The 22,477-nt window shown below is 39.9% G+C and overlaps 1 protein-coding gene across 1 annotated transcript in view; it reads left to right on the top strand.

The window, feature by feature from the left end:
• Window positions 1–22,477, top strand: part of Gm5724 (predicted gene 5724) — a 70,424-nt gene that overhangs the window by 16,208 nt on the left and 31,739 nt on the right. Inside the window, exons 6-8 of the mRNA NM_001378682.1 lie at window positions 7,443–7,549; window positions 17,329–17,475; window positions 21,389–21,487. Coding sequence (NP_001365611.1) covers window positions 7,443–7,549; window positions 17,329–17,475; window positions 21,389–21,487 — 353 coding nt within the window. The remainder of the gene's footprint in view (window positions 1–7,442; window positions 7,550–17,328; window positions 17,476–21,388; window positions 21,488–22,477) is intronic.

Genomic DNA, 22,477 nt, shown 5'->3' with positions numbered 1-22,477 from the left:
TGGATTACGTTGATGGATTTCCATACATTAGCAATCCTTGCATCCATGGAATGAAGCCTACTTGGTCAGGATGGATGATTGTTTTGATGTGTTCTTGGATTCGGTTAACAAGTATTTTATTGAGTATTTTTGCATAGATATTCATAAGGGAAATTGGTCTGAAGTTCTCTTTGTTGGGTCTTTCTGTGGTTTAGGTATCAGAGTAATTGTGGCTTCATAGAATGAGTTGGGTAGTGTAACTTCTGCTTCTATTTTGTGGAATAGTTTGTGAAGAACTGGAATTAGATCATCTTTGAAGGTCTGTAAGAAATCTGCACTCAACCCATCTGGTCCTGGGTTTATTTGGTTGGGAGACTATTAATGACTGATTCTATTTATTTAGGGGATATAGGACTGTTTATATCATTAACCTGATCTTGATTTAACTTTGGTACCTGGTATCTTTCTAGAAACTTGTCCATTTTATCCAGGTTCTCCAGTTTTGTTGAGTATAGCCTTTTGTAGAAGGATCTGATGGTGTTTTGGATTTCTTCAGGACCTGTTGTTATGTCTCCCTTTTCATTTCTGATTTTGTTAACTAGGATGCTGTCCCTGTGCCCCCTAGTGAGTCTGTCTAAGGCTTTATCTATCTTGTTGATTTTCTCAAAGAACCAGGTCTTCATTTGGTTGAATCTTTCAATAGTTCTTCTTGTTTTCACTTGGTTGATTTTGACCCTGAGTTTGATTATTTCCTGCCATCGACTCCTCTTAGGTGAATTTGCTTCCTTTTGTTCTATACATTTTAGGTGTATTGTCAAGCTGCTAGTGTCTGCTCTCTCTAGTTTCTTTTTGGAGGCACACAGAGCTATGACTTTTTCTCTTAGAAATGCTTTCATCGTGTCCCATAAGTTTGGATATGTTGTGGCTTCATTTTCATTAAACTCTAAAAAGACATTAATTTCTTTTTTTATTCCTTCCTTGACCAACGTATCTCTGAGAAGAGTGTTGTTCAGTTTCCACATGAATGTTGACTTTCTATTATTTATGTTGTTATTGAAGATCAGCCTTAGTCCTTGGTGATCTGATAGAATGCATGGGACAATTTCAATATTTTTGTATCTGTTGAGACTTCTTTTGTGACCAATTGTATGGTCAATTTTGGAGAAGGTACCATGAGGTGCTGAGAAGAAGGTATATCCTTTTCTTTTAGGATAAAATGTTCTGTAGATATCTGTTAAGTCCATTTGATTCATAACTTTTGTTAGTTTCATTGTGTTGCTGTTTAGTTTCTGTGTCCACGATCTGTCAATTGATAAAAGTGGTGTGTTGAAGTCTCCCACCATTATTGTGTGAGGTGCGATGTGTGCTTTTAGCTTTACTAAAGTTTCTTTAATGAATGTGGCTGCCCTTGTATTTGGAGCATAGATATTCAGAATTGAGAGTTCCTCTTGGAAGATTTTACCTTTGATGAGTATGAAGTGCCCCTCCTTGTCTTTTTTGATGACTTTGGGCTGGAAGTCGATTTTATTAGATATTAGAATGGCTATTCCAGCTTGTTTCTTCAGACCATTTGCTTGGAAAATTGTTTTCCAGCCTTTCATTCTGAGGTAGTGTCTGCCTTTTTCTCTGAGATGGGTTTCCTGTAAGGAGAAAAATGTTGGGTCCTATTTGTGTAGCCAGTCTGTTAGTCTATGTCTTTTTATTTGGGAGTTGAGTCCATTGATATCAAGAACTATCAAGGAAAAGTAATCAATCGTTGCTTCCTATTATTTTTATTGTTAAAGTTGGCATTCTGTTCTTGTGGCTGTCTTCTTTTAGGTTTGTTGAAGAATTACTTTCTTGCTTTTTCTAGGACATGGTTTCTGTCCTTGTATTGTTTTTTTTTTTTTTCTGTTACTATCCTTTGAAGGGCTGGATTCGTGGAAAGATAATGTATGAATTTGGTTTTGTTGTGGAATATTTTGGTTTCTCCATCTATGGTAATTTAACGTTTGGCTGGGTATAGTAGCTTGGGCTGGCATTTGTGTTCTCTTAGTGTCTGTATATCATCTGTCCAGGATCTTCTGGCTTCCATAGTCTCTGGTGAAAATTCTGATATAATTCTGAAATGCCTGCCTTTATATGTTACTTGACCTTTTTCCCTTACTGCTTTTAATATTCTATCTTTATTTAGTGCATTTGATGTTCTGATTATTATGTGTCAGGAGGAATTTCTTTTCTGGTCCAGTCTATTTGGAGTTCTGTAGGCTTCTTGTATGTTCATGGGCATCTCTTTCTTTGGGTTTGGGAAGTTTTCTTCTATTATTTTGTTGAAGATATTTGCTGGCCCTTTAAGTTGAAAATCTTCATTCTCATTTACTCCTATTATCCATAGGTTTGGTCTTCTTATTGTGCCCTGAATTTCCTGGATGTTTAGAGTTAGGATCCTTTTGCATTTTTCATTTTCTTTGATTGTTGTGCTGATGTTCTTTATGGAGTCTTCTGCATCTGAGATTCTCTCTTCCATTTCTTGTATTCTGTTGCTGATGCTTGCATCTATGGTTTCAGATTCCTTTCCTAGGGTTCTATCTCCAGCGTTGCTTCACTGTGGGTTTTCTTTATTGTGTCCACTTCCCTTTTTAGGTCTAATATGGTTTTGCTCATTTCCATCACTGTTTGGATGTGTTTTTCCGTTTTTCTTTAAGGACTTGCAACTCTTTAGCAGTGTTCTCCTGTATTTCTTTAAGTGAGTTATTAAAGTCCTTCTTGATGTCTTCTACCATCATCATGAGATATGCCTTTAAATCCGGGTCTAGGTTTTCAGGTGTGTTGGGGTGCCCAGGATTGGCTGAGGTGGGAGTTCTGGGTTCTGATGATGGTGAGTCGTCTTAGTTTCTGTTAGTAAGATTCTTAAGTCTGCCTTTCACCATCTGGTAATCTCTGGATTCAGTTGTTATAGTTGTCTCTGGTTAGAGCTTGTTCCTCTTGTAATTCTGTTATTCTCTACCAGCAGATCTGGGAGACTAGCTCTCTCCTGAGTTTCAGGGCTCTCTCTGCTGGCAGGCTCTCCTCTTTCAGGGAAGGTGCACAGATATCTGGCATTCAAACTTCCCTCCTGGCAGAAGATGAAGGCTTGAAACAAGACCTGTCCCAGAAGCCGTTAGCTTCTGTAGTCCAAACTCGCACCTGTGCAGACTAGTCTCAGTGGGATCCAGGGACCAAGATGGCTCCCTCAGGTACTCTGACAAAGCCCTCCCAGGAAGAGCGGACAACTCTCTTTCTGGCAGGGAAGGTGCCTGGATGTCTGGAGCCCGAAAAGGGGTCTGCCTCAGAAGCTCTGTGGCTCCTGCCTGTCCCAGAAGTTGTTAGCTTCTGTAGTCCACAAACTCACCTGTGCAGACTAGTCTCAGTGGGATCCAGGGACCAAGATGGCTCCCTCAGGTACTCTGACAAAGCCCTCCCAGGAAGGGCGGACAACTCTCTTTCTGGCAGGGAAGGTGCCTGGATGTCTGGAGCCCGAAAAGGGGTCTGCCTCAGAAGCTCTGTGGCTCCCGCCTGTCCCAGAAGTTGTTAGCTTCTGTAGTCCACAAACTCACCTGTGCAGACTAGTCTCAGTGGAGTCTGGGAACCAAGATGTCTCCCATAGATGCTCCGGCAACTCCTCTCCTTGGAATTCTCCAACATTATTTTCTACATGAATTTGTTATTCTTCTTTCCCTCAACTTCCTGCCTCCCCTTTCTTCCTTCTTACTATTTCTTTCCTCTTAATGTGTTTTATTTATTTTATGTGTATGAGTGTTTTACCTGCATATATATATATATATATATATATATATATATATACACACATGTATTTATATCACATATATAAATACATATGTGTATCTGTGTGTATGTGTTTGTCTGTGTGTCTGACTGTGTGCACCATGTATGTCTATCACACATAGATATCAGAAGTGGATGTTTGAATCCTGGAATGGAGTTACAGATTGTCATCACCTACCATGTGGGTGCTTGAAAATAAACAAAGATTCTCTTCAAGAGCAGCAAGTACCCTTAACCACAAAGACATCTCTCTGGTCCCACTTTGATTATCTTTTTGAAAACATGGTCTTACTATGTAGCCCAGGCTTGCCTGAAATTTACTATGTAGCTCAAATGTGTCTCAAATTCCTGGTGATCCCCTATCTTCAGTGTTCCAAGTGTTTCTATTCTGAGGATGAGTTACAACAACTACCCTGCCTTGCCCCTTTCTTGCTCTTAATTATTCACTGGAGAAGCTTGCTACCCTCTGTTTTGCTGTTTACTCCCCCACACTTCATTCTGTAGAGAGAAAAAATTCCTTGTAGATTTTAAAGGTGTTGTCTCAAAGTTTGTGGATTTGGGGGTCAGAATTTGTATTTTAATCCCTGTGACTATTTTCTTTTTAGCGTTTAGCTTCACAGTCTGAAACTGATGACTCCTGGTATAAATCCCTTGCCAGATCTATTAGATACCTTCAGTCAGAACATTTTAGGAAGTTTCTTTTCTCCTTCATATTATATATTTCTCTCCTTTCCCTCCTCTTTATGCAGCTTCTATTTGGGCAATGACACCTAATATTCTATTCATATTTGGGGGTGGGGTGTTCGAGACTGGGTTTCTCTGTGTAGCCCTGGCTGTCCTGGAACTCACTCTGTAGACCAGGCTGGCCTTGAACTCAGAAATTCGCCTGCCTCTGCATCCCAAGTGCTGAGATTAAAGGCGTGTGCCACCACTGCCTGGCTTCTATTCATATTTTTACCATCTTCATTTTCTTACTTCATGTCTTCTCATCTCCTTGGTGCTCTCAGGGAGATTCAACTTTGTCATATAGTCTCTTGAATGGTAGTGTCACTGGTGTTATCATATTTATAAATTTTTATTATCAAGGATACCTCTCTACCTTGACTATCTTTCTGGGGGAACATCTTGTTATTTTTGTCAAGAATTCAGTGTTTTTCCCTGTGTGACTCTCCTTATGTCACCTTTGTCTCTGGATCCTTCAAGTGTATCTTTGTCTTTGACTTTCCTCTAATAGTGTCCCCATGATAGTGTTGGCTATTTGTTCATATCTAACAGAGAATAACAACAGAATGCTGACTGGAAACCTGTATACTAATATACATTTGCTTAATGGCAGTCTTTTGTCTTTTTCAGAAGGATAACTCACTAGGTTACTGAATATGGACTAGATGATGTTGAGCTTTCTCTGAATCCTGAATATCTTGTGTATCTAGTAAGGAGTGTTCTTCTCTTTTCATAGGGGTAGCAACTTGGCTACCAGTCAGAAGGGAATGGGATAATCCCATTCTCCCCAGGATTTAAAATTTTGTTGACTCTCCTTTTTGATTAGATCCTCAGAGTACCTGTTCAGATCCTCTTACACCTGTGAGCATTTCCACACGGAGAGGTGGAGGGCAAGCCTGAGGATCTAGCTATCCTTATGTGCACCTTCATTGTCACTTTATACTTTGCCTTGTGTAACCATCTGGGTCCTTCATTGGGAGTCTCTTCTTGGAACCTCTCATGGAGACCTGGGATGTATCAGTTTGCCCTGTGCAGCATGATGGTCATGTCTCCCTGACCTTCTGATTCAGTGGCAGGTCACATATTCACATCCCCATCACAGAATAGTATTGTGCTTCAGTTGACAGCATTTGCAATCTCTCATCTACAGCTTTAGTAGTGGTGGTAGTTGTAGTAGTAGTAGTTGTTATGGTTGTTTTGTAATTTTTAGCTTTTTTTGTTTGTATATGTTCTGGTAGCAGTGGCAGTATATGTGTGTGATGCCAGGTGAGGCATGAAACAACTCTGAGGAGTCCATTTTCTTTGCCTACCCTGTAGGATCTGAGGTAGAATCTAGGTGGTCAGACTTTCACACAACCATCTTTACCCAGGAAAGTATTTGGTACTCACAACCTGTTTTTTGTTTTAGCCTTTTGTTGCTGTCGTGGTTGTTGTTGTTTGAAAGAGTTTTATGTAGTTCAGGGTCTCCTCAAAATTTCTATGTAGTTAAGAATATTCATGAACTTTGGATACTCTAGCCTTCATCCTCTGAGTGCTGAGAATACTGGTGTTTCTCACCATACCTAATTTTATTGATTGCTCAGGATCAAACCCTAGATTGGTGCTTACCAGACCCCAGTGACCAATTGAACTACATCTCTACATCTATATCACTTTATCTTTGAGGAAATGGTCTTCCCCCATTTCATTTGAAACCTTTTACTGCCATTTTATTAGCAGTTGGTGGAGTTAATTGCTCTTGAATGAACAACTCTATGTTCATCTTCTGTCATTTTCTTTCTAGGACAACAATCCCTGTTGATTTGCTCAAGATTAATGACCACATTTTATTAACACTACTACTAAGTCACAGGGCACTGTATTGTTAGGTGATAGAGTCTGTCAGCTCTTATTATTACTTGTGTAATTTTTTCTGTTGAAGATTTTAAAAACATGAAGTAATGATTGTTTTTAATTCATAAAAAAGAAGGATAGGGACACAGGTCGGTGAAGCCATAGTACGTGTCATGTTTTGTGTTGTTTGTATCTCGCTAAAGATTTTGTCTCCTTGATTCTACTTTATTGTGTCTCTTTTTTTACTTTTGCTTTTGTTCTTTATCTCACACCAATTAATTCTTGGAAATAGTCATTCAGAAATCAGGGAGTTGACATTAGAGTATCTGAAATATTTGTCAGCTACATGTCGGCTCTTGAAAGCTAAGTATAACTTTTTGGAACATTTTTGGTGATTATCAAGTTCTTTTGATGACACTGCCTACTTAGTTTATTCATTTATTTTTTGTCAATATGTTTTTGTTTAGACAGGTTAACATGAAGCCCAGGTTGGCCTCAATTTGCTGCAAAACTGAGGCTGGCTTTGTGTTTCTAATTCTGCTGTGTCCACATTTGAAGTGTTTCATAGACAGGCATGAGCCTCCACACCAATTTTATGCAGTACTTGGATATAAATCTAGAACTACATGTCAAATCTACTGATATATATATATATATATATATCAGTATATATATATTTCTGATTATTTATTTACTTATTTATTTGTATGTCTGCATGTATTTGCACATAGGAGTGTGTGAGTGTGTGTGTCTGTGTGTGTTTATGTGTTTGTGTATGTGTGTGTGTGTGTTTATGTGTGTGTGTGTGTGTGTGTGTTTGCATGTGTATATCAGATGACTACTTAGGCAGTAATTCCTCTCCTTCCTCTTTATTGGGTGTTCCAGGACTTGAACTCAGTCCATCAGACTTGTGCAGCATATGCTTAACCCGCTGCACAGTCTTGCTGGTCCTGCCACAGGAATCATAGCTATTAGACTGAATGCTGTGGAAATGTCTTTTCTGGCTCTGGACACTCTCTTTTGAGGGAAACAGAAGTCAGGAATCTGCAGAAGCCCTCCTTGTACTTACAACCTCACAGTGACTGTTTCCTGTGTTCCCACAGATATGAATATGAAACAACAATTTCACCTACAAGCAACTTGTCATCAAACAGCTTCTTGTGTATGGAAAACAGATCACTTACCTTAAAGCCAACACAAGACACAACAGGTTAACTAATGATTCTCATTGGATTCTTAATAGAGATTCAGCTAAGGAATGTCCATTTATGAAGGATTTTAATGTGACACTGTGTTTAGCAGATACATATGACAAATGAACAAAATTCATATTGCTCTTCAAAAAAGGGAAATGCCTAGTAACCTAGAATACTCTTTCTCCTGAATTTGAATGTAGTTATTACGAATCCTTTGTTTCTTAGGCAACACCATAGAGTTAGTCTCCCAAAGAAAAATAACTTAGGTTTCCTTCTAGGGACGTCCCAGTTCGCTTTGGCAAAGCTAATGGGTGCCTTCCGAGCGCACTGGAGACTGAAGCAAGAGAAGCTGGTGGAACACTGAGATCTGCTCCAGAAGCCGAGTTTCTGTGTTTTCATCCTCCTCAGAACTCTGCACACCCTGCAAGAAGGGATCGCCGGGAGCCTTCTTGGCTCCGGGACTCCGCGGAGGGCGAGAGGTTTGTGGCACAGGCGCCAGCGGGAGCCTTCTTGGCTCCGGGACTCCGCGGAGGGCAGGCTGCACGGGTGACCGTGTGGAATACAGAGTGCCAGCTGTTTCTGGGACGGGCGAGAGAGTCGCAGAGCTTCTGGGCGGCGCCATCTTCAGCTCCAGACAGCCGGCCACCTTCCTGGTGAGAGCACGGGGGTCTGCCTGGCCTGAGAGGTTTGTGGCACAGGCGCCGGCGGGAGCCTTCTTGGCTCCGGGACTCCGCGGAGGGCAGGCTGCACGGGTGACCGTGTGGAATACAGAGTGCCAGCCGTTTCTGGGACGGGCGAGAGAGTCGCAGAGATTCTGGGGCGGCACCATCCTCAGCTCCAGACAACCAGCCACCTTCCCGGCAAGAGCCACAGAGCTTCTGAGGCTGCGACATCTTCGACTCCAGACAACTGGCCACCTTCCTGGCCAAAGCAACACAGCTTCTGGGAAAGATCTTGTTTTGGGCCTTCACCTTCAGCCAGGAGGAGGTCCAAACACCAGATAACTGTACACCTTCCCTGAGAGAGGAGAGCTTGCCTACAGAGACTGCTCTGACCACTGAAACTCAGAGAAGAGAGCTTGTCTCCCACGCCTGCTGATAGAGGGTAACAAAATCAACAGAGGAACAATCTTTTAACAAAGACAACTATAACAACTAACTCCAGAGATTGCCAGATGGCGAAAGGTAAACGTAAGAATCCTACTAACAGAAGCCAGGACCACTCACCATCATCAGAACCCAGAACGCCCACTTCGCCCAATCCAGGACACCCTAACACACCTGAAAAGGTAGACCTGGATTTAAAAGCATATCTCATGATGATGGTAGAGGACATAAAGAAGGAATTCAACAACTCACTTAAAGAAATACAGGAGAACACTGCTAAAGAGTTACAAGTCCTTAAAGAAAAACAGGAAAACACTGCTAAAGAGTTACAAGTCCTTAAAGAAAAACAGGAAAACACAACCAAACAGGTAGAAGTCCTTATAGAAAAACAGGAAAACACATCCAAACAGGTGATGGAAATGAACAAAACCATACTAGACCTAAAAAGGGAAGTAGACACAATAAAGAAAACCCAAAGTGAGGCGACGCTGGAGATAGAAACCCTAGGAAAGAAATCTGGAACCATAGATGCCAGCATCAGCAACAGAATACAAGAGATGGAAGAGAGAATCTCAGGTGCAGAAGACTCCATAGAGAACATCGGCACAACAATCAAAGAAAATGGAAAATGCAAAAAGATCCTAACTCAAAACATCCAGGAAATCCAGGACACAATGAGAAGACCAAACCTACGGATAATAGGAGTGGATGAGAATGAAGATTTTCAACTCAAAGGACCAGCAAACATCTTCAACAAAATTATTGAAGAAAACTTCCCAAATCTAAAGAAAGAGATGCCCATGAACATACAAGAAGCCTACAGAACTCCAAATAGACTGGACCAGAAAAGAAATTCCTCCCGACACATAATAATCAGAACACCAAATGCACTAAATAAAGATAGAATACTAAAAGCAGTAAGGGAAAAAGGTCAAGTAACATATAAAGGCAAGCCTATCAGAATTACACCAGATTTTTCACCAGAGACTATGAAAGCCAGAAGAGCCTGGTCAGATGTTATACAGACACTAAGAGAACATAAATGCCAGCCCAGGCTACTACACCCAGCCAAACTCTCAATTACCATAGATGGAGAAACCAAAGTATTCCACGACAAAACTAAATTCACCCATTATCTCTCCACGAATCCAGCCCTTCAAAGGATAATAACAGAAAAAAAACAATACAAGGACGGGAACCACGCCCTAGAAAAAACAAGAAGATAATCCATCAACAAACCTAAAAGAAGACAACCACAAGAACAGAATGCCAACTTTAACAACAAAAATAACAGGAAGCAACAATTACCTTTCCTTAATATCTCTTAATATAAATGGACTCAATTCCCCAATAAAAAGACATAGACTAACAGACTGGCTACACAAACAGGACCCAACATTCTGCTGCTTACAGGAAACCCATCTCAGGGAAAAAGACAGACACTACCTCAGAGTGAAAGGCTGGAAAACAATTTTCCAAGCAAATGGTCTGAAGAAACAGGCTGGAGTAGCCATTCTAATATCGGATAAAATCGACTTCCAACCCAAAGTTATCAAAAAAGACAAGGAGGGACACTTCATACTCATCAAAGGTAAAATCCTCCAAGAGGAACTCTCAATTCTGAATATCTACGCTCCAAATGCAAGGGCAGCCACATTCATTAAAGACACTTTAGTAAAGCTCAAAGCACACATTGCACCTCACACAGTAATAGTGGGAGACCTCAACACACCACTTTCATCAATGGACAGATCGTGGAAACAGAAACTAAACAGGGACACAGTGAAACTAACAGAAGTTATGAAACAAATGGACCTGACAGATATCTACAGAATATTTAATCCTAAAACAAAAGGATATACCTTCTTCTCAGCACCTCACGGGACCTGCTCCAAAATTGACCATATAATTGGTCACAAAATAAGCCTCAACAGATACAAAAATATTGAAATTGTCCCATGTATCCTATCAGACCACCATGGCCTAAGACTGATCTTCAATAACAACATTAAGAATGGAAAGCCAACATTCACGTGGAAACTGAACAACACTCTTCTCAATGATACCTTGGTCAAGGAAGGAATAAAGAAAGAAATTAAAGACTTTTTAGAGTTTAATGAAAATGAAGCCACAACGTACCCAAACCTTTGGGACACAATGAAAGCATTTCTAAGAGGGAAACTCATAGCTCTGAGTACCTCCAAGAAGAAACGGGAGAGAGCACATACTAGCAGCTTGACAACACATCTAAAAGCTCTAGAAAAAAAGGAAGCAAATTCACCCAAGAGGAGTAGACGGCAGGAAATAATCAAACTCAGGGGTGAAATTAACCAAGTGGAAACAAGAAGGACTATTCAAAGAATTAACCAAACGAGGAGTTGGTTCTTTGAGAAAATCAACAAGATAGATAAACCCTTAGCTAGACTCACTAGAGGGCAAAGGGACAAAATCCTAATCAACAAAATCAGAAATGAAAAGGGAGACATAACAACAGATCCTGAAGAAATCCAAAACACCATCAGATCCTTCTACAAAAGCTTATACTCAACAAAACTGGAAAACCTGGACGAAATGGACAAATTTCTGGACAGATACCAGGTACCAAAGTTGAATCAGGATCAAGTTGACCTTCTAAACAGTCCCATATCCCCTAAAGAAATAGAAGCAGTTATTAATAGTCTCCCAACCAAAAAAAGCCCAGGACCAGATGGGTTTAGTGCAGAGTTCTATCAGACCTTCAAAGAAGATCTAATTCCAGTTCTGCACAAACTATTTCACAAGATAGAAGTAGAAGGTACTCTACCCAACTCATTTTATGAAGCCACTATTACTCTGATACCTAAACCACAGAAAGATCCAACAAAGATAGAGAACTTCAGACCAATTTCTCTTATGAATATCGATGCAAAAATCCTTAATAAAATTCTCGCTAACCGAATCCAAGAACACATTAAAGAAATCATCCATCCTGACCAAGTAGGTTTTATTCCAGGGATGCAGGGATGGTTTAATATACGAAAATCCATCAATGTAATCCATTATATAAACAAACTCAAAGACAAAAACCACATGATCATCTCGTTAGATGCAGAAAAAGCATTTGACAAGATCCAACACCCATTCATGATAAAAGTTTTGGAAAGATCAGGAATTCAAGGCCCATACCTAAACATAATAAAAGCAATCTACAGCAAACCAGTAGCCAACATCAAAGTAAATGGAGAGAAGCTGGAAGCAATCCCACTAAAATCAGGGACTAGACAAGGCTGCCCACTTTCTCCCTACCTTTTCAACATAGTACTTGAAGTATTAGCCAGAGCAATTCGACAACAAAAGGAGATCAAGGGGATACAAATTGGAAAAGAGGAAGTCAAAATATCACTTTTTGCAGATGATATGATAGTATATATAAGTGACCCTAAAAATTCCACCAGAGAACTCCTAAACCTGATAAACAGCTTTGGTGAAGTAGCTGGATATAAAATTAACTCAAACAAGTCAATGGCCTTTCTCTACACTAAGAATAAACAGGCTGAGAAAGAAATTAGGGAAACAACACCCTTCTCAATAGTCACAAATAATATAAAATATCTCGGCGTGACTCTAACTAAGGAAGTAAAAGATCTGTATGATAAAAACTTCAAGTCTCTGAAGAAAGAAATTAAAGAAGATCTCAGAAGATGGAAAGATCTCCCATGCTCATGGATTGGCAGGATCAACATTGTAAAAATGGCTATCTTGCCAAAAGCAATCTACAGATTCAATGCAATCCCCATCAAAATTCCAACTCAATTCTTCAACGAATTAGAAGGAGCAATTTGCATTTTCATCTGGAATAACAAAAAACCTAGGATAGCAAAAACTCTTCTCAAGGATAAAAGAACCTCTGGTGGAATCACCATGCCTGACCTAAAGCTTTACTACAGGGCAATTGTGAAAAAAACTGCATGGTACTGGTATAGAGACAGACAAGTAGACCAATGGAATAGAATTGAAGACCCAGAAATGAACCCACACACCTATGGTCACTTGATCTTCGACAAGGGAGCTAAAACCATCCAGTGGAAGAAGGACAGCATTTTCAACAATTGGTGCTGGCACAACTGGTTGTTATCATGTGGAAGAATGCGAATCGATCCATACTTATCTCCTTGTACTAAGGTCAAATCTAAGTGGATCAAGGAACTTCACATAAAACCAGAGACACTGAAACTTATAGAGGAGAAAGTGGGGAAAAGCCTTGAAGATATGGGTACAGGGGAAAGATTCCTGAACAGAACAGCAATGGCTTGCTCTGTAAGATCGAGAATTGACAAATGGGACCTAATGAAACTCCAAAGTTTCTGCAAGGCAAAAGACACCGTCAATAGGACAAAAAGACCACCAACAGATTGGGAAAGGATCTTTACCTATCCTAAATCAGATAGGGGACTAATATCCAACATATATAAAGAACTCAAGAAGGTGGACTTCAGAAAATCAAATAACCCCATTAAAAAATGGGGCTCAGAACTGAACAAAGAATTCTCACCTGAGGAATACCGAATGGCAGAGAAGCACCTGAAAAAATGCTCAACATCCTTAATCATCAGGGAAATGCAAATCAAAACAACCCTGAGATTCCACCTCACACCAGTCAGAATGGCTAAGATCAAAAATTCAGGTGACAGCAGATGCTGGCGTGGATGTGGAGAAAGAGGAACACTCCTCCATTGTTGGTGGGATTGCAGGCTTGTACAACCACTCTGGAGATCAGTCTGGCGGTTCCTCAGAAAACTGGATATAGTACTACCGGAGGATCCAGCAATACCTCTCCTGGGCATATATCCAGAAGATGCCCCAACTGGTAAGAAGGACACATGCTCCACTATGTTCATAGCAGCCTTATTTATAATAGCCAGAAGCTGGAAGGAACCCAGATGCCCCTCAACAGAGGAATGGATACAGAAGATGTGGTACATCTACACAATGGATTACTACTCAGCTATTAAAAAGAATGAATTTATGAAATTCCTGGCCAAATGGATGGACCTGGAGGGCATCATCCTGAGTGAGGTAACACATTCACAAAGGAACTCACACAATATGTACTCACTGATAAGTGGATATTAGCCCAAAACCTAAGATACCCAAGATATAAGATACAATTTCCTAAACACATGAAACTCAAGAAAAATGAAGACTGAAGTGTGAACACTATGCCCCTCCTTAGAAGTGGGAGCAAAACACCCTTGGAAGGAGTTACAGAGACAAAGTTTGGAGTTGAGATAAAAGGATGGACCATGTAGACACTACCATATCCGGGGATCCATCCCATAATCAGCTTCCAAATGCTGACACCATTGCATACACTAGCAAGATTATGCTGAAAGGACCCTGATATAGCTGTCTCTTGTCAGAGTATGCCTGGGCCTAGCAAACATAGAAGTGGATGCTCACAGTCGGCTATTGGATGGATCACATGGCCCCCAATGAAGGAGCTAGAGAAAGTACCAAAGAAGCTAAAGGGATCTGCAACCCTATAGGTGGAACAACATTATGAACTAACCAGTACCCCGGAGCTCTTGACTCTAGCTGCATATGCATCAAAAGATGGCCTATTCGGCCATCACTGGAAAGAGAGGCCCATTGGACACGCAAACTTTATATGCCCCAGTACAGGGGAACGCCAGGGCCATAAAAGGGGAGTGGGTGGGAAGGGGAGAGGGGGTGGGTGGCTATGGGGGACTTTTGGTATAGCATTGCAAATGTAAATGAGCGAAATACCTAATAAAAAATGGAAAAAAAAAAAGAAAAATAACTTAGAAGGATACATTTAAACTTAAGAGGTAACCTATGTTATTGGTCTATTTGGCTTTCTGTTGCTGTCATAAAACACTCACTAAAAGCAACTCATGGAGGAAAGGGTTCATATAGATTACTAATTATAGTCTACCCTGAGAGAAGCCACAGCAGGAACCAGCAATTACAGACCAAAGCAGAGACCACTGAGGCGTGCTGCATCCTGGTTGCTCCTCTGATTTGCTCAGCTATCTCTATTATACAGCTTAGGCTCATCTCCTAAGGGGTGGTACCACCCACACTACTCCATGTCATCTCCCATTAATTATCCAAGAACATGCATCATAGACATGCCCAAGGTCAATACTATGGAGGCAATTCTTCAACTAAGTCTTAACAGACACACCCAGGTGCTGTGTAAAACTACACGCTAGAAGTATTAATTACTTTTCTTTTACTCTGATATACATGGTGAAAGAACTTAGACAATGAGGAATTCATTTATATTTATAGTTTTAGATCAGTGCTTCTCAACATTCCCAATGCTGCAGCCCTTTACTATAGTCCCTTAAGTTGTGTTGACCCCAACCATAAAAATACTTTCTTGTTACTTCATAACTGAGTTTGTGACTGTTGTGAATCTTAGTGTGAATTCTGATATTTCTGATGGGCTTATGTCACCCATTAAGTTTCTAGAAAGATGAGAAGCAGTCATAGCAGGGAGGAATGGTACTAAGAACAGGAAACTTAGAGCTCACATCTCAACAATTAGCATAGGACAGAGATAAAACAATCTAGAAGTAGAATGATGCTTTAAGCTCTTGAAGCTTGCCTCCAGTGGCATTTTTCTTAAACTTCCCCCAAACAGCACCATCAACTGGAGACTAAGAATTTAATACCAGAGCCTCGGGGAGGCATTTCTACTCAAACCACCACAGTACTCACCCAGAGGGCAGGCTTTGGTTCTAGCACTGATATCAGGGTGCTCACAGCAACTGTAAGTCCACTCCTGGGGAATTGGTTGACCTCTTCTGGCCTTCTTGGGCATCTGTACACATGTGATGTACATATACTCATGAAGGTGCACATGTTTACATATCCATTTTACAAAGTGCATTTAAAAAATGCACATGGTAAAAGACCCACCACATTTCCTGTATATTTAGTCTGGAGTTGACTCAACAGAATCACCTCAAGCCAGAACGTCTCCATTATGCTGGATTCATGGCACAGAAATTATAGTAGCAGCTAATTTTGGAATGTCATTGGTCTTAGAAAATGTGTGAAGAACAAAATACTTTGAGAGTCAAAGTGCACCCAAGTCTAGAGTTCCAAACTATAGAATCTTCATAAGCACAGCAAAGTGATTTAACTGTGTGTAACTTTGTAAGCTTGCCACAGTTCCTAAATCAGGGTACAGAGTCTTAGTAACAATGCTTATGACCTTGTCTTGCCTTACTCCCCAAATAGCTCGTAACTTCTTTTAACCCATTTATTCTATTCTATATCTACCATGTAGCTTGTAGCTTGTAGTTACCACTCCTTTGTTTCATACATCTGACTTCCTCTGAGTTCACATTGCTATCTCCTCCTGCAATTCTCACCTACTGCTTCCTCTCTTTGCTACAGGTCATCACATTTTTGTTTTAGCTTACCTTAGGTAGGCAAGGAAGGCAAGAAAAACATCTTCACACAGTGTATATAAAAATTATCCTACAATGTGAAAGAACTACCTCCATATTAGCCCATTCACTTAGTAGTTAGATGATTACCTCTTGCTAATGTTCTCACCTCCGGAACTGACTTTTGGAAAGCCTTACCTTGTTATCCTTGCATTGCAGTACATGATTTAAGATTCCCCAATGTTAAGAACCCCAGAAATGCTCTTGAGTCTACCGGTGGCTGATAGTTTCAGTTTTACCTTAGAAGTGGGTTGAGTATCTCCCTCTGATCAATAGATAGAAGTCATCATGTCTGAATACCTAGAGATGTAAACTGATTTTATTGAACTAGCAGTAAATATGAATTGAACCTATAGCTCAGTTGTGCTTAGGACATTTATGGGCAATGCTGACTACTCCACAGGAAAGGGGTACATTGTCCTTAATATCCCTTAAAGCATTATGTCACAGCTTCCCTAGGGAGTGGCAGTTCATTTCCTTTAGAATAAACTTGGGAAGTACATGCAAACATTTAAAGAGTTCTTTTCCCTTTCAATTACCTTTGGCCCAGTTTCTGCCATTCTACTGATCACCTGCTACTCTAACTGTTGGAGAATTTTATTGACAATGAATGATGAAATTTATAGAAATAATCTATATTTACTATGCTGTCAAAATCTGTAGTTTCTACAAAGTAACATAGGCCACAGAAAATTCAAACTTCTATCAAATTTCTGTCTGTGTTATGTAAAAACAACAACATAGGCCAGAGACATATACACATGTGTTCATGTTTTTCCTTCTTCAAAGCTTTAGAGGAGTTGAATGACGTAGCACACCTACTAAGTAACTGATCCACTGGTTATTGAAGTACTGAGTCCCTGTAAGTGAGGGAAAGTCCTAGATTTTTCTGTTTTCCTATTTCTATGATATAATTCTAACAATCAATGTGGTGCCACTAAAGGCTGAGTTGGGAACAGGTGTTGGTCTGTAGAGTCATCTCTCTCACCCTAATGGGAATTGGCTCCAGTATGGCACTTACACTCCATTGCTAAGTATTCTTTCAAAGTACACAGTAGAAGTGATTCTCTGATTCAGACCCAGCATAGCAATGTAAGTCCTTGAATGGTCATTGTAACCTTATGACCTGATAAATACATAGGAAAAAATTGAATTTACTGTCAAATAACACTTCACTATCAAATACTCTGTAGTTTTTTTGTTTGCTTGATTGTTTTAATGCAGAGTGTGGAAGAGAAATTAAATCACTAATGTGGATATATGTACTAGTGGGAAATATTATACGTGGAATGGGTGAAACTGCCATCATGCCCTTGGGTATTTCTTACATAGAAGATTTTGCCAAATCTGAAAACTCTCCTTTATACATTGGTAAGTTTGAATAGTATGCTTTGGGATCATTTTTAGGTATGCAAGGTCTGGGATCATGGACATTGATTATTGCTTTGGATGCTTTCTGGTTTTCAGATGGTGAGCATAGTGATAGGGATGTGCTGGTGATCAGGATCCTGAAGTGTAGTCCTTCACAGTTGACGGCTTCTAGCAGGGGTATGGGTGGGAAAAGACTCTGACTTAAGTAGCTGCCACTGGGAGTTTGGCCATGCTCCAAAGCGTAAATGGCCAGCACAAATTGGACTTGAATTTCCACTTTTGGGGAGGACAGAAGAGGGAGATATATCTGAAAAGACTGAGAAGTGAATGAGATCAAGGTTCATTAAGTGAAACTCCTAAGTAATTAATACCAAAAAAAAAAAAAAAAGAACAAAAGTGGAGAAAGTGATCCATGATGGAGGTCACTTTTAGAACCTGGAGAGAAACTTATAGTCAGGAAGCATTTGAGCAGAATAAGAGGCAGACAGTGTAAGGCAGAAAAGAACTCAGTAGAAGTGGACAATCACATAGGAATCATTGCATAGAGGGCATCAAACAATAGGGGACATTTGAGAGAACAAGGGATATACAAGGGCTTGGTATTGAAAAGTCAGGCACACAAAGGAAGACTAAGCCATAAAACCACAGAGAAGGAAGAAAAGACAGAATATAAAGTGAAGAGAAGGAAGTTGTCCTTGTTCATATCTGGATTCTCTCTAGGAAGGGATGACTCAGATTCTGATCTACAGATACATTGGGAAATGCTGAACATGGTTTCAAAGAAGCCAGGTGTGGTTGGAAAGGACAAAGGAAGTGAAAATAAGTATAAGATCAGAAAGGTGACCAGGATAACACCAGAGAGAAGTGCTGTTATGAGGACATATTCTTTCTGTGGAAGTTTCCAGAGTGGAGCTTTGATGAAGCTGCAGTACAAGACTTTCATTGCAGTATACACTGCTTTACAAACAGTGTTAGTTACATTTATGTTGCTGTGAGAAAATGTAACTTTGGAGATAAAGTGTTTCATTTGGAAAAAAAGAGTTAAATTTGGTTTAGAATTCTATCAAAACAGGGAAGTCACAGTAACAGTATCTTGAAATTTCTAGTCATACCCAAAAGATCAGAAAGAATGAATATTTTGGTATTCTGCTTTTGCTTGCCTGGTTCTGCTCAGCTGTTTCCCCACTGTTACATAGTTCAGAACTTCCCTAGGGAATATTGCTGCCCACAGTGGGCTTGGCTTCTCATATGAAATATTTAATACTGATATATTTTGTGAAATACAATATGATGTGGTATGAGGGTTGACGTAGCAGGCCCATGTTGAGACATCTTCCCATGAGGTACCAGTCATACTATGACAGGTCTACTATGAAATGAAGTTTATTTTGGAGCATGGGAAGGGAATTGGGAAGGGAGTAGAGAAGGAGAGGGAACAGAGAAAGAGAGATGGAGGGTAGAGGGAGGGAGGGTGGACACAGAGAGGAGAGGAGAGGAGAGGAGAGGAGAGGAGAGGAGAGGAGGGGAGGAGGAGAGGAGGAGAGGAGGGGAGAGGAGAGGAGAGGGGAGGAGAGGAGAAAAAGAAAAGGGCAGAGGCTGGTCAAGAATTTAGAGAGAGGGGGAGAGGGGAAAGGAGAGGGAGGAGAGGGAAGAGAGGGAGGAGAGGGAGGAGAGGGGAGAGGGGTCAGAGTCAGAGACCAAGAAAAGGTTCAGAAGGCTTGGGAGAGGCCAAATAATCTTTTTATAGCAAGCTCATACCTATACCTAGCTGTTGCTGGGTAACTGTGGGACAGAACCTAGAAGAAACATCAACATACTAACAAATACAATCTCCTGCTGACATGTTCACAAATAAACCCAGTGTAGACATTACTTCATTAAGATGCTCTTCACTGGTAATTTTGTATTGTCAAGTTGACAGTGAAAGCTAGCTATCACAGACACTCTCTGAAAACATAACAATGGAAGCATCAAAGGGCCTAACTAAAATCATGGCTTTTATGAGATTGCCTATGATAGTACAGCCTTTCCTTTATCAAAGCACAGAAGATCATTTGAAAGATGGGTTTAAGTAAGAAGGCATCTGTGTTTGTCAACTTTCCTTCCCTTTAATAAATACCTGTGCTAATAATTTATAAAAAGAAATATTTCATTTTGCCCTCATCTTTGGAGATGTTGGTCTATGTAACTGGGCAGTGTGGTTTGGTGTCCTGTCCTGAAGCAGCTCATTATGGTAAAAGGATTGGTCCAGTCAAACCATTCATCTTGTGACTGGAAGCAAAATAGAATTAGAAAGGGGGTGTAGTTCTACTTCAGATGACCAGAAGACCCACCACCATGTACTGAATGACAGCAGTGCCCCTGAGAAATAATTCTGTAAGAGGAGATACGGGGGAACATCACATATTTTAAAAAATGTGAGCTTATTTCTCAATTGCCGCAGACCCTCTGGGCCCCCTTTGTCTTCGTGAAACGAGTCTCTCGAGCAGGTGGACAAAGAGTCGGATGAATTTGACAAACAGACATACACAGGAGAGGTTGTGCAGAATCTGAATGTAATGTTCTGGTCGAGCATAAGACTATTATATTACAGCGAATTATCAGGAGCTACAAATCACAAATAAGACAAGGTACACTGAAATTTACCAGATACAACAGAAAAGAACTTGCAGGAACTAATTAAATGTTTACATTAGGGATAACAAGCCCTGCCTAGGATCAGCCTAATGCCAGGCAAGAATTTCACACTTTAGTGTTAATAGCACCAGGGGGTTATAACTCTTGACAGGCCTCAAGAATAATGTGGTGTCACGGAGCTCTAAATTCTTAGGTCTTGTAAAACTTTATCTTGTCTGGAGAATTCTCCATTTATCAGGATAGTATATCAACTTGCTCTTGACATGGAATGTAGCCTGTAGTAAAGATTTCTATCTCAGTGAGATTCCCAGGCTCTTTCTGCAGATAACTGAGTTAATGGTCCTGATTTATAGTAACACTTAATTAGTTACTGAATAGGTTAGACTCCTTGCTATAATCTGGATTTTGGAACACTGGGAAAGGCTTTAGCTATGTCAGAATACAATCTTAAAAGGCACTTATTATAGGGTAATGCTTAATAGAGGGCATGTGGATCCATACACTAGACTAACGCGGGAGTGGAAAATTAATTTTATGGGTTAGGGGGATGGCCAAAACTCCAGGAGGAAGTTTTCTTGAAACTCTTTCCTCATGAGAAAGCTTTCAGACTTTCATCTGTCAAGCTGACTCCACCAGAGCCGTAGCACTCAATATTTATAGAAAACAATAATATATACATAGATTCATAGATAGATAGATAGATAGATAGATAGATAGATAGATAGATAGATACATACATACATACATACATACATACATACATACATACATACATACATACATACAACCTTGAGGTCAACAATGGTGATTCCCCTGAAGGTTTTTTTTTTTTGAGAATTGTTTTCTCTCTTCAGGTTTTTGCTATTCCAAATGAATTTGAGAATTGCTCTTTGCAATTCTATGAGGAATTGACATGGAATTTAATGGGAATAACACTGAATCTATAGATTGCTTTCAGTGTGATGGCCATTTTTACTATATTAGTTCTTCTGATCCATGAGCATGCGAGATCTTTCCATTGTCTGAGGTCTTCTTTGGTTAATTGGGGAGCATTCTCATAGAGGCAAAGAGGATGGAGAGAAGGCAAATGTGAGAGGAGGGATTTGTGGAGGACTAACCAGGAAGGGGGATATCATTTGAGATATAAATGAAGGGAGTGATTAAAGATAATAATAATAACAATAATAATAAATTATTAATAATAATAACTCAAGGCTTTTTTTCCAAGCAAATTCTTTGAGCAGTTGTGTAACTTCCTATCTTTGTTTACTTCTAGGGATTTTAGAAATAGGAATAACCATTAGCTACTGGATTGGATATTCCTTGGGATCTTTCTGTGCTAACATTTATGTAGACACTGATTCTGGGAATACAGGTAACACATGCATTTTATTTATGCAGTACAGTCCCCAGAGTGTGGGAGAATGCTAAGGAATGCTATTCTGTTGTGTCCTTTGATCCTTAGTTAGTTATATTATCAAATTAGAAATGACAGAACAAAGGGGAACAGAAGAAAGCATAAAATGTCACCTTCTGCTTCAAAATCCACCATTCTCCAACCATATTTCAGATACAAGTTGGTTTCAAGACATAACCAAGTGGATTTTCTCAATGAGGCATTCAAAGTGGATAATGAACTGGATCTTTCTATTTACACGGTAGGCATCAATTTGCAAAGGTTTCACATAATACACAGAAATACTTATTTACTGCTGGAAAGTATATCGCCACATACTGCATCATAAAATTAGATAATTTTCTTTATAAACACACAGAACATAAAAAGTAATTAGATACCATGTATTTTATTAGAGTGTGTGTGTGTGTGTGTGTGTGTGTGTGAGAGAGAGAGAGAGAGAGAGAGAGAGAGAGAGAGAGAGAGAGAGAGAGAGAGAGAGAGAGAAAGAGAAAGAGAGAGAGAGAGTGAATTCACAAATGCCTTCTGGGTCAGAAGAGGTATCTTATCTCCTGAAATCAGAATTACAGGCAGTAGTTAATATCAATGTATGTTCTTGGAACAGAACTCAGTATTTCTGTAAGAGCAACAGTAACTTTTGGACACTAAACTGTCTCTCCAGCCCCTATCCTCACCAACTGTGATGTTTTGAGACCTTATTACATCAGGTTAAAGCTAATTTCTTAAATATTTCTTGAATTCTGTTTCTGACTTGTTTCAAATGCAGTTTTAAATATTATGCCATGTGGCACTCTAGACACCTTTCTTCTTATTTAATTTTAACTTCACCTGATTGGTCAACCATAGAGACTTTTTCTAAAGGTCTTAATTAGCACAGAGGGGTAGCAGATGCCAGTAATTTCAGCATTGAAAAAAAGAAGAAGAAAATGAAGGAGGAGGAGGAAGAGA

Source organism: Mus musculus, chromosome 6 (assembly GCF_000001635.26).
Source record: "Mus musculus strain C57BL/6J chromosome 6, GRCm38.p6 C57BL/6J".
Taxonomy (NCBI): Eukaryota; Metazoa; Chordata; class Mammalia; order Rodentia; family Muridae; genus Mus; species Mus musculus.
This window is presented reverse-complemented; position numbering and strand designations above follow the sequence as displayed.